The sequence below is a fragment of the Montipora capricornis genome, chromosome 4 (genome assembly GCF_036669925.1).
Source record: "Montipora capricornis isolate CH-2021 chromosome 4, ASM3666992v2, whole genome shotgun sequence".
Classification (NCBI taxonomy): Eukaryota; Metazoa; Cnidaria; class Anthozoa; order Scleractinia; family Acroporidae; genus Montipora; species Montipora capricornis.
The window spans coordinates 16,304,277-16,316,776 of record NC_090886.1 but is presented as its reverse complement, the minus strand read 5'-3'; the positions used below and the strand labels follow the sequence as shown (position 1 = coordinate 16,316,776).

General features: G+C 43.4%; 1 protein-coding gene and 1 pseudogene across 2 annotated transcripts in view; both read left to right on the top strand.

The window, feature by feature from the left end:
- Positions 1–2,249: 2,249 nt before the first annotated feature.
- LOC138044508 (uncharacterized) lies at positions 2,250–7,803 on the top strand (annotated as a pseudogene).
- A 1,144-nt stretch (positions 7,804–8,947) lies between these two features.
- Positions 8,948–12,500, top strand: part of LOC138045675 (uncharacterized) — a 23,959-nt gene continuing 20,406 nt past the window's right edge. Inside the window, exon 1 of one of the 2 annotated variants that reach the window (XM_068892254.1) lies at positions 8,948–9,431. In XM_068892254.1, coding sequence (XP_068748355.1) covers positions 8,980–9,431 — 452 coding nt within the window. In that variant the 5' untranslated portion in view covers positions 8,948–8,979. Of the gene's footprint in view, positions 9,432–11,105; positions 11,602–12,500 lie in introns of those variants that run through there. The other variant, XM_068892253.1, reaches the window with a different exon arrangement.

Here is a 12,500-nt window from a genome sequence, read left to right as displayed (position 1 = left end):
TCCTCTGTTATGGGTGGGTGGGTATAGCAGGTCCACATCAGCAGAATAGCTACCAAAACTTCAACCTGCTTAAACAAATAATTAACAAACAAACAAACAGAACCATTCTCCATCTTGTGTGAGAGCACTGCTCCCAAACTGTTTTGAGATGTATGTCAGGCTAATGTCAGTTCCTTTTGGTCGTCATAATGTACCAATAGTTTCGATGACTTCAGCAACAACTTTGATTCTTCAAACGCTTGTTGTTCTTTTCAGCCCCAATCCCAATGGGTTCTCTGATAAAGCTAATCAACCCCACATAGGATTTCAGTTCCGACACGTTTGTTGCAGAGGGTGCATTGGTGATTACCTCTACTTTATCATCCATGGGCTGTGTTCCCTTCTTGCTAACCTTGTGACCCACATAACGTCATTTGAGGCTGCATGAACACACACTTCTCTTCAAACGCAGTCCAGCTTCTGCAAGACGCTTCAGAACTTCTTCTAAGTTGTTTAAACGATCCTCATCGTCTACGCCCGATACCAGGATGTCATCCACTCGTACAATCACATACGAGATGTTCGGCAAGAGGTTTTCCATGTTACGCTGAAAAATGCCGGGGGCTAAAGAAACTCCGAACGGAAGGCGATTATACTGAAACAATCCCTTATGAGTGTTGAGTTGTATAACGTTTTGACTCATCTTCAAGCAGGAGTTGCTGGTAAGCTTGACTCAGATACAATTTCGTAAACTTCTCTCCACCTCCGAGGGATGCCAACAGATCCCCCACTTTAGGTATAGGATAATTATCCAACTTGGAAACTCGATTGATTGTAGTCTTGTAATCACCACATATTCGAATCGATTCATCAGGTTCCTGATTGGCACAATGGGCGCTGCCCATTCTGAAAACTGAACAGGTTCAATTGTTCCTTCTTTCTGTAATCTCTCAAGTTCAGCTTCAATCTTCCTTTTCACCGCATAAGGCCCTGGCATAGCCTTGCAAAATTTTGGCGGGGCATCTTTGTCAACCAAAATCTTAGCCTTTTGGCCTGTAAAAGCTCCTAAGCCATCTTTGAACAGTTCTGAGTACTGATTGATCAACTTCTCAAGTTTGATTTCCATCTCTTCGTCTTGATTTTTCTTCTGTCGGCATGAATCTTAAACAATTTCTTCCAATTAAATTCGGCCCAGATCCCTCCACAATAAGAGCTGCAAAAACTCCTGTTTTTGCTGTTCATAGTTCACCATAATGTTCACTGTTCCTAATACTTTACCTGATTCACCTGCATAGGTTCTCAATTTCACTGTAGTGGGTTTGACTTCCAATTTCCCTTGTCCTATTTCTTTAAAGGTGTCTTCACTAATAATTGTAGCCGCTGCTCTACTATCAATTTCCACGCATGTTTTCACTCCATTTAATTCAATTTCAACTCGATATGGCTCTTGATCCTGCAAGGTCATGGTAAATATCCTGTCGCGGTTCTTCCATGTCCTTCTCTTCGGTCTCGGCGGTTTCCATGTGATGAGTGTTCCCTGGCCTCTTGCTGTTTTGTTGATTTCTTTTCCCTTTCCCACGGCATTTTCTGGCTTTGTTCCCCTTTTTTGTGACAGCGAAAACACTTCTCATCTTTCTATCTGCACTTTTCAGCTTCGACAAACTTGCCTCCACAACGATAACATTCCGTGGCTGATTATTTTTCCTGTTCCTTACTGATACGATTGACTAGAGGTTGTTTCGGTTTCTCAGTGAAATTCCCTTGTTGAATGTCGCGAGTGTTCTTATCAGCAGTTTCTATCGCAGTGGCTAATTCCAACGCCTTCTTGAAATCTAAGCGACTTTCTGCCAGCAATCGACGTTGAATTCTTTCATCATTTACTCCACATACCAGTCGATCTTTTATCATATCGTCCAACTGATCTGTCGGAAATCGTGTGTTTACGTAATCAAAACATTTTAATGCGTATAGAATTTGATTGTTTGGTTGACCAGAAAGGGATAGGCATCGAACCTGTCATCATTAGTAACTTTAACCAATCAGACAACACATTGTACAATTTGCAGTATCTTTGTCCTAGAAATCGAAGTGTGTTGTAATCGAGATCGGGACATCGTGAGAGACAAATATATCTGTTTAAAATTCTATTGTGAGTGAGTGATTTTAGCGCGAGTTTATCGGGAAAATCATTGTGTTGTCAGGCAATTATCTAATTCCCAACACAAAGTGGCACCTCCGACAGGACTGTGAGCGGGAAACAACGAAACAAAACGAGGGAATCAGCCAAGAAGCTCAAACAACACAACAATGGAGGCGTTGACCTCGGAGTTGGACGTGCAACTAAAGCTACTTAAGTTTGCTCAAGGGAAGACCAAAGCAATCGTCGAGAAAGCGAACAGGGAAGGGATAGAACGGCATCGGGACGCTCTGCGAGCGATCGTGAAGAAGGTTGAAAGTGTTAAAATGAAAATCGAACAAGCGAAACTGGAGAGTGGCGTTCAGGTTGACGAGCTAACAGAATGGAGCGCCGCAGTTGAAGCACAACAAGAAACTGCTGACGAGGAGATCACGCATTTATCGGAAAGACTCGTTAAAATGAATTATAAGACAAGGATGCAAGCGAAGGAAAGCGAAGAGGAGCTGGCAGAGCGAGATCGACAAAAACAGCTTGCGTTTGAACGTACACAACTGGAGATGAGGTTGACATATGAGAAGAGAATCGAGGAGACAAAACAAGCGAAGACCACGGAACCGACCTCGACTCAAGCCGCGAAGACCGCCAAGCTTCCTAAGCTTGTTATTACAAAGTTTAGAGGCGATTTAACAGATTGGCCCCGGTTCTGGAGTCAGTTTGAAACCGAGATCGACAAGGCAGAAATAGCTGGCGTGACGAAGTACTCCTACTTAAAGGAACTCGTAGACCCCAAGATACGAAAGGAAATCGACGGCTTGCCCTTTTCATCAGAGGGATACGAGCGTGCGAAGAACATCCTGACAAGAAAGTATGGCCAAACAAGCGAAGTCGTGAACACGTACGTGGAAAACATCATGTCTTTGCCTACAATTGGTGGAACACAGCCAGCTAAAATCCACGATTTCTACGAGAAGCTTCTTTTCAACGTGCAATCGTTGGAAACAATGGGGAAACTGCGAGAGGTGAATGGATACGTTCGGATGACTATCGACAAGCTGCCAGGGATAAGAGGGGATCTTGTGCGAACAGACGATTCTTGGCGAGAATGGAATTTCCCAAAGTTAGTGGATGAACTCCGGAAATGGACAGAAAGAAACCCGATCCAACTTAAACAAAGTGACAAGCCCTGACGTGACAAGAATTTTCAAATCCAACAGGACAGAGATGGCAGAAATCGGGGATGCGTTTATTGCGGAAAGCAAGAACACAAATCGGTTGACTGCAAAACGGTTGTCACCGTCGATGATCGCAAGAAAGTCCTTAGCAACAAACGCCTCTGTTTCAATTGTACCGGAAGCAAACACAGAGCTGAGGATTGTAAGAGCCGTTCCTTGTGCCAGATTTGTCAGAGAAGACATCACACGTCCATCTGCAACAGCGTTAGTAACCAGCTAATGACAGCGACTACAATGGAAAGACAAACTGTGATTTATCCGGTCGTCGTAGTGGAAGTGCTGGGAGTTAAGTGTCGTGCGTTGCTAGACACCGGTGCCGGAAGTTCGTACTCTTCAGCAGCGTTACTTGATCGCCTAAAGACTCGTCCTCATCAAAGAGAAGTACGACAGATCGAAATGATGATGGGAGTGGTTACTAAGCATGTAGAGATCTTTAAGGTCCAGATAAGATCACTGAAGGGCGATTTCCTCCTCGAAACGGACGTGACCTTGGTAAACAAAAAACAACTTTTATCCCTGGAAAACCCTCACTACCAACAGGTCCTGGAAAGGTACGACCACTTAAAGGGAGTGAAGATGGACGATATGGACACTAAGGAATTCCTTCCAGTGCACCTTATCTTGGGGGTGTGTGACTACACCAAGATTAAGACTGAAACAGCACCTCTTATTGGAGCCGCGAACGAGCCTACTGCCGAAAAAACCAAGTTTGGATGGACCATTATTTCACCAGGCAAGGAAGTGGATCTGTCTCCAATATTCCTGACTCAAACATCAACAGTGGATTACGACAACTTGTGCAGACTGGACGTACTTGGACTTGCGGATTGTGCAACTGGTGATCAAGAGGAGGTGTATTGCGAGTTCAAGGAGCAACTTAGACGAGACGAAGAGGGTTGGTACGAAACTAGCCTTCCATGGAAAGGGAACCACCCACCTCTACCAAGCAACGAGGCAGGCAGTCTTCGCAGGTTAACCGGCCTCGTAAAGAAGCTACGCAGCCAAGGAACGATAGAGCGTTACGATCAAGTGATCCAAGACCAAATCAAGACCGGAATAGTCGAGAGAGTTAGCGGACCTGCAACTGGGCATCACGAATTTTACATCCCCCACAAGGCAGTGGTACGTGACACAGCAGAAACCACCAAGCTTCGTGTAGTGTATGACGCGTCAGCACGGGCCTACTCTGGTGCACCCTCGCTAAACGAGTGTTTAGATCCTGGCCCACCTCTTCAAAACAAGCTCTGGAGTGTCCTAGTTCGTTCTCGATTTCATTCAGTGGCAGTGACAGGAGACATCAAGCAAGCTTTCCTCCAAGTCCGAATCAATGAGCAAGACCGTGATGCCCTAAGATTTCATTGGTTGAAGTAACCAAACAGACAAACAGTGGAGAAGATGAGATTTACTAGAGCCCTTTTCGGTCTGACATCATCGCCGTTCCTCCTGGGAGGCGTAATTCAACACCTGTTGGAGAGTTGCAGACAAAACTACCCAGACATTGTCAGCGAAATTGAACGAAGCTTGTACGTAGACGACCTGATCAGTGGTGGCCCTACAAGTGAAAAGGCACAAGAGATCAAATCAGCTTCTCAGAACGTATTCGCCAAGGGCACCTTCGAGTTGCATAAATGGCATTCGAATGTGAAAGAGTTGGAATCAGCCGCGTCAGAACCAGTCTCGATCGAGGAAGGAACGTACGCAAAAGAGCAGTTAAACGTACCCGGAAGACAAGGAGCTACCCTGCTTGGTTTGCCATGGGACAAAGAAAACGATACAGTCACCAGTTTTCCACAAGAGAAGGCTGATCCTAGCAAGCGGGGAATCTTAAGCAAAGTGGCGAAGATCTTTGACCCATTGGGACTGGCCTCTCCTATCTCGTTGGGGGGTAAGCTCCTCTACCGTGACGTGTGTGACGCCAAGCTAAACTGGGATGCAAAGCTACCAAGAGAGTTGATGCAGAGTTGGACCCGATGGGAGGAGCGACTTCCTGAGCAGCTTAAAGTCCCAAGGTCCTTAGCAGCCTATCAAGAGGACATTCAATCAATCGAGTTGCACGCCTTTGGTGATGCCAGTGGTAAAGGCGTGGCCGCGGCTGTGTATGCTGTAGTCGTTCAAGAGTCAGGCGTCAATCAGGGACTTGTGGCAGCGAGAGCAAGACTCTCCAAAAGGGGACTGACGATCCCTCGGCTAGAATTGGTGTCTGGACATTTGGCGGTGAATCTCTTAGCAAACGTGGCCTCAGCCCTAGATGGATTTCCTCTAATGGAAAAGTACTGCTGGCTCGACAGCACCGTTGCCCTGCACTGGATCAGATCCCCAGGCACATATAAGCAGTTTGTGAGCATCAGAGTTGAGAAAATACAAGCACATTCAGAAGTGATCTGGCGGCACGTAGGGACCTCGGAGAACCCTGCTGACCTTGGAAGCCGTGGTGGAGAAGTGCTAAACCATCCCTCTTGGTGCAACGGACCGAAGTGGGTGAACAACAAAGCGTGCTGGCCTCCAGATATTGTGACCAAGGCATCAGATGAATCAATGGCAGAAGTGAAAGCAACGCGAGAAGTCTTTGCTGTGGAGATAACAACTACAGATGAGCTAGACACCCTTCTTGAGAAGTTTACCTACTGGAAGACCATGAGAATCTGTGCGTGGATAATGCGGTTCGTCCACAACGTCCGTTCAAAAAAGATAGGAAGTCTAAAGGGACCGCTGACCACCGAAGAAACTAACAAAGCGAGAATCTTTTGGGTGAAAAGAGTCCAGACAAGAGCCACAGCGGATAAGCATTATATATCAAGAAGATCGGTTGCAACTGAATCTACAACCAAACCAAGACGGCGTATTGGAATGTCGAGGCAGAATTCAAGGGCATTTTCCGGTGTATTTGCCCGATAGTCAGTGCTTCACAGAGAAGCTCATAACACAAGTTCATCTTGGAACGCTCCACGGGGGAGTTGTCAGTACCATGACAAAGGTTCGAGAGCTGTACTGGGTTCCGCGCCTAAGAAGATTGACCAAAAGAATCGTGAAGAGTTGCCGCGGCTGTCGGCGGTTTCAAGCACAAGCATTTTCATCCCCTCCCCAAGGAGGCCTCCCAAAGGATCGGACTGAAGGTCAAACGCCCTTTCAAGTCGTCGGCGTCGATTACGCGGGACCGTTGAAGTACCGTAAGAACGCAAAGACAGAAGGAAAGGCATACGTGTTGCTGTACGCCTGTAGCCTGACACGTGCTTTGTTCTTGGATTTGCTGCCCAACTTGGAAACTAAAGAATTCCTCGCGAGTTTCAAGCGCTTCATAGCCCGACGCGGAAGACCGCAAAAGGTGTATTCAGACAAAGGTTCCAGAATTTCCTCGCCTACCAAGGGATCAATTTGAGTCGTGCACCGTGGTGGGGAGGGTAATTCGAGAGAATGGTGGGACTCGTCAAGGGAGCTCTTTACAAGTGTATTGGAAATGGCCTGCTGTCCTGTGCCGAACTTCAAGAGATACTGTTGGACATAGAAGTGGCACTCAACAACAGACCACTGAGTTACGTGGATGAAGACATTCAGCTACCCATCCTGACCCCGAGTTCCTTCCTGTATGGTCAACCCAACATGCTACCAGAGTTAGAGCCTCATCGCATCGAGGAACATGACCTGCGGAAGAGAGCTAAGTATTTGAGGAAGTGCAAGGATACACTATGGTCACGGTGGACAAGAGAATACCCTCGTGGACTGAGAGAGAGACATCGGCTGAAGCACAAAGGAGACATGACCTATCCATCCAAGGGAGAAGTCGTTATCATCAAATCAGAAGAGAGGAACCGAGCACACTGGAAGTAGGGAGTCGTTGAAGACCTAATTACCGGCCGTGATGGCGTGATTCGTGGAGCTAAGCTAAAGTCCGGAAAGTCACAACTAAAGCGCCCAATTCAGCATTTGTATCCACTTGAGTTAAGCTGTGACACATCAGGCCAGACCCCACCAAAGACCCTGAGTGCAGACGCACCAGTCTACAGGCCGAGACGGGATGCTGCAGCGGCAGCTAGATTTCGCATCCAGGATATAAATGAACAATGAACAGTGAACAATGCATATAATAATTATTTGATGATCATCACTGAATTTCCAACAGTTTTAAGTTTTGTGGACATTCGCTCTCTCGAGGCAAATGGGGGGAGGGTGTCGGAAATCGTGTGTTTACGTAATCAAAACATTTTTAATGCGTATAGAATTTGATTGTTTGGTTGCCCGGAAAGGGATACGCATCGAACCTGTCATCGTTAGTAACTTTAACCAATCAGAGAACACATTGTACAATTTGCAGTATCTTTGTTCTAGAAATCGAAGTGTGTTGTAATCGAGATCGGGACATCGTGAGAGACAAATATATCTATTTAAAATTCTATCGTGAGTGAGTGATTTTAGCGCGAGTTTATCGGGAAAACATTGTGTTGTCAGGCAATTATCTAATTCCCAACTGATCCCTAAAATCACAATGCTTCGACAGACATCGTAATTCTGCCCATACTGCTGGATCGATTCTCCTTGTTTCCGAAAGCGACTGTGAAACTTGAAACGGTAAACTGTAATCGACGGTAGCGGGTTTAAGTGATTTTTCACAATGTTTACCAGCTCAGCGAAGGTTTTATCACTCGGTTTCCCTGGGATACTAAATTCCTGACTAACTTGCAGGTCTTCGCTCCACAACAGCTGAGCAAGAGGGCTCGATTCTTTCCACTGTAGTTAATTTCATTTGCCGAAAAATACTGGTCAAGTCTTTCCGTGTACTCAATCCAATTGTCGTTTTCCTGGAATTCCTCCACTTTGCCGATCAAAGCCATAATATCCTCGCCAAATATAATACTCTGAGTCCACCCGCAATGATTCTTTTTACATAACTTTATTTTTCAGAGAACTTAGGAAACACGTGCTCGATTTCTCAAGGATCGACAAGGAGTGGTTACGAAGGATACCACTAGAGCCAAAAAATTTTTGACTTGGCATCAGATTAGACTGAGGAGAAGAGAAATTATGAAGCGGAAACAACATGTTCAGTCCTTCCTTAGTGTGTGGAATAAACGTTTGCTTAGTGCAAGTGAAAGACATGCATGACATGCAGAAAAACGCTCGTCAGAGCAATTTGCGGTTCGATTTTTTTTGCAGACTATTCAACTTAAAGAAGAAACGAGTGAGTTTTACTCAACAGCATGTTTCGTTATAGCCTGCAAACAGACCCTTCCGTTAAAATAGCGCGCGGTCGAAATATAGGGGCTTGGTTACTAGTCGTCATTTTCAACAGAAAAGCCTGTTTGCAGGCTAGTTTTGTTCAGTATTTGAACTGAATTTATTACCAAAGCTTAAAACAGTAAAATACCTCCCAAATAAGAAATAATTCAACGTGTGAACGTGTAAGCCAAAGGACCACTGCTGGCAGGACGTCTGGGAGACCGCAAATGGTCTACATGACCCCTCACTTGAAAAATTTCACTAGAACTTTCTACCGAACTCAGTGCCTTCTGTTTTGGTGTAACACGTACCACCGGCAACCCAGTTTACGCTTGTTAAGCGTCTAGTTTGAAGTTGTTTTGTTTGTTTTTGCTTTTGTTGTACGTCATTTACGTGAAAATTCATGGCGACTAGTACAGAATGTCACGGTTGTTCGGGACACGTGAGATTGCACTGGGAAGCAAAATGCAAGGAGTGTTGATGAAGAGAGGGGCTGAATCGGTGGAGGTTCTCCAGGAAAAGCCTCCCTGGGAAAATGATATAGATGTAAAAGATCCACAGTTGCTCGGCTCCGTGCGCAAGTCATCTTCTACACCATTTTGGGTTTGGATCGCTTTGGTGTTAAGCGTTTTGGTTTTTGTGGCTGGTCTTGTGTGCATAATATTAGCTGTATCCTCTGGATCGTCGTCTTGTAGCAGAAGCAGCAGCAGCGGGAATCCGAAGACTGATGTTTGTAGTTTCTCTGAAGAAGCTAAACGAGGAAAGTTGCCCGAGTTTCTCAAAAAAGTGCAAACTGATTATTACGCTTTGAATCCTAATAAAGTGAGTTTCCAGCCAGATATACAATACCGCACGGAGCACGTTAAAAACAGGTAAGCGTATTAACTTAATTTAGCTGTTGCTACCATCTTGACAAAATTGTTGAGAAAACTCTGCATGCTTTTGGACTAAACTCCGATCACAAGTATGAAAAAAGAAGCTCTCTTTTTGCCCCCACCCCCCCTGATCAATGTTGCTAGAAGAAACAAAGCATATGTCGAACCAGGGCTTATCAACATTGGTTGTAGGGGAGAGGGGGATGGCTAATAATGTGCGATATTGAGAAAGTAGTGCGCAAAATAACCCCTGTTTTTAATATTCTCAACCCTTTTTGTCCAAGATTGTACTTTGTGCCAGCTCCTCGAGGATATTTTTTTATGAGGATTTATTAGATTTTACATGTACAGTATAATTATAAACTTAAGCCTTATATTAAGATGTCTATTTATAGTCCTACCAATATAAAAATGTTAGCTCTTCTCAAATTTAAATATAACTTAAGTGAACGAACTAAGACTTATATGAGTTACGAGGATCTACATATATGTATCACCAGAAGTCAGGCACATATTTCTTTTATCTCAATATTGTTGATGGCCCTCTAGCATGTAGGCAATTCCAAGGAGTGTCTTCTTGTTGAATCTTTTGTTGTGCTGATGTCGCCTAGTTAACTGGAACAAATTCCGGTCCACTATCATTCTTGAGTGTTTGTGAAAGGACGTAAAATTGATATTAGGTGTGCTCATATCATGGTCCTTTATAGATTCTCTGCTCCTTTTACTGTCCATCATTGTTTTAATGAGGTTTTGTGTCCAAAGATTAAAATTAATGTCACTGTCCTCTACAATATTTGTCATCTTGTTGTCAAATTATATGTCTCTGCTATATCTTTTTCCCAACAGTGATGCCTTCTAATGATCTTCTCTGTTTACACAGAAATAGTGTTAAATGTGACTGTCCTTTTTGATGTTTCCTGTTTTGCTGTCATGAGTGTCAAAGTGTTATCCTGCATTCATGTAGCTTGATGCTTCTTTAATAATTTCTATTAATAATAATAATTCTTGAGTGTTTGTGAAAGGATGTAAAATTGATATTAGGTATGCTCATAAAATGGTCCTTTGTACATTCTCCGCTCCTTTTACTGTCCATCATGTCTTTTAATGACGTTTTGTGTCCAAAGATTAAAATTTATGTCACTGTCCTCTACAATATTTGTCATCTTGTTGCTTTTGTTTTACGTCATTTACATCAAAATTCATGGCGACTAGTACAGAATGTCAGGGTTGTTCGGGACATGTGAGGTTGCACTGGGAAGGAAACTGCAATGTCCAAGATTGTAGTTTATGCCAGCTCCTCGAGGATACTTTTTTATGAGGATTTATTAGATTTTACATGTACAGTACAATTATAAACTTAAGCCTTATATTAAGATGTCTATTTATAGTCCTACCAATATAAAAATGTTCGCTCTTCTCAAATTTAAATATAACTTAAGTGAACAAACTAAGACTTATATGAGTTACGAGGATCTACATAATTATATGTATCACCAGAAGTCAGGCACATATGTCTTTTATCTCAATATTGTTGATGGCCCTCTAGCATGCAGGCAATTCCAAGGAGTGTCTTCTTGTTGAATCTTTTGTTGTGTTGATGTCGCCTAGTTAACTGGAACAAATTCCGGTCCACTATCATTCTTGAGTGTTTGTGAAAGGTCGTAAAATTGGTATTAGGTGTGCTCAAAATTCATGGCGACTAGTACAGAATGTCACGGTTGTTCAGGACACATGAGATTGCACTGGGAAGCAAAATGCAAGGAGTGTTGATGAATAGAGGGGCTGAATCGGTGGAGGTTCTCCAGGAAAAGCCGCCCTTGAAAAATGATATAGATGTAAAAGATCCACAGTTCCTCGGCTCTGTGCGCAAGTCATCTTCCACACCATTTTGGGTTTGGATTGCTTTGGTGTTAAGCATTTTGGTTTTTGTGGCTGGTCTAGTGTGCATAATATTAGCTGTATCCCCTGGATCGTCGTCTTGTAGCAGAAGCAGAAGCAGCAGCAGCGGGAATCCCAAGACTGATGTTTGTAGTTTCTCTGAAGAAGCTAAACGAGGAAAGTTGCCCGAGTTTCTCAAAAAAGTGCAAACTGATTATTACGCTTTGAATCCTAATAGAGTGAGTTTCCAGCCAGATATACAATACCCCACGGAGCACGTTAAAAACAGGTAAGCGTATTAACTTAATTTAGCTGTTGCTACCATCTTGACAAAATTGTTGAGAAAACTCTGCATGCTTTTGGACTAAACTCCGATCACAAGTATGAAAAAAGAAGCTCTCTTTTTGCCCCCACCCCCCCTGATCAATGTTGCATGCTAGACGAAACAAAGCATGTCGAACCTGGGCTTATTAACATTGGTTGTAGGGGAGAGGGGGATGGCTAATACTGTGCAATATTGAGGAAGTAGTGCGCAAAATAACCCCTGTTTTTAATATTCTCAACCCTTTTTGTCCAAGATTGTAGTTTATGCCAGCTCCTCGAGGATATTTTTTTATGAGAATTTATTAGATTTTACATGTACAGTATAATTATAAACTTAAGCCTTATATTAAGATGTCTATTTATACGAACGAACTAAGACTTATATGAGTTACGAGGATCTACATATGTATCACCAGAAGTCAGGCACATATGTCTTTTATCTCAATATTGTTGATGGCCCTCTAGCATGTAGGCAATTCCAAGGAGTGTCTTCTTGTTGTCAAATTATATGTCTCTGCTATATCTTTTTCCCAACAGTGATGCCTTCTAATGATCTTCTCTGTTTACACAGAAATAGTGTTAAATGTCACTGTCCATTTTGATGTTTCTTGTTTTGCTGTCATGAGTGTCAAAGTGTTGTCTTGCATTCATGTAGCTTGATGCTTCTTTAATAATTTCTATTAATAATAATAATAATAATCATCATCATCATCATCATCATCAATTGGACCAGAGATGAGCTAAGATTGCTAGATAGAAGAACCAGGAAGCATGTAATGATGTATGGTGCCCTTCACTCCCGAGATAGTGTGGCAAGACTATATATATATCTAGAAAGAACGGTGGACGAGGGCTAATCTTGAT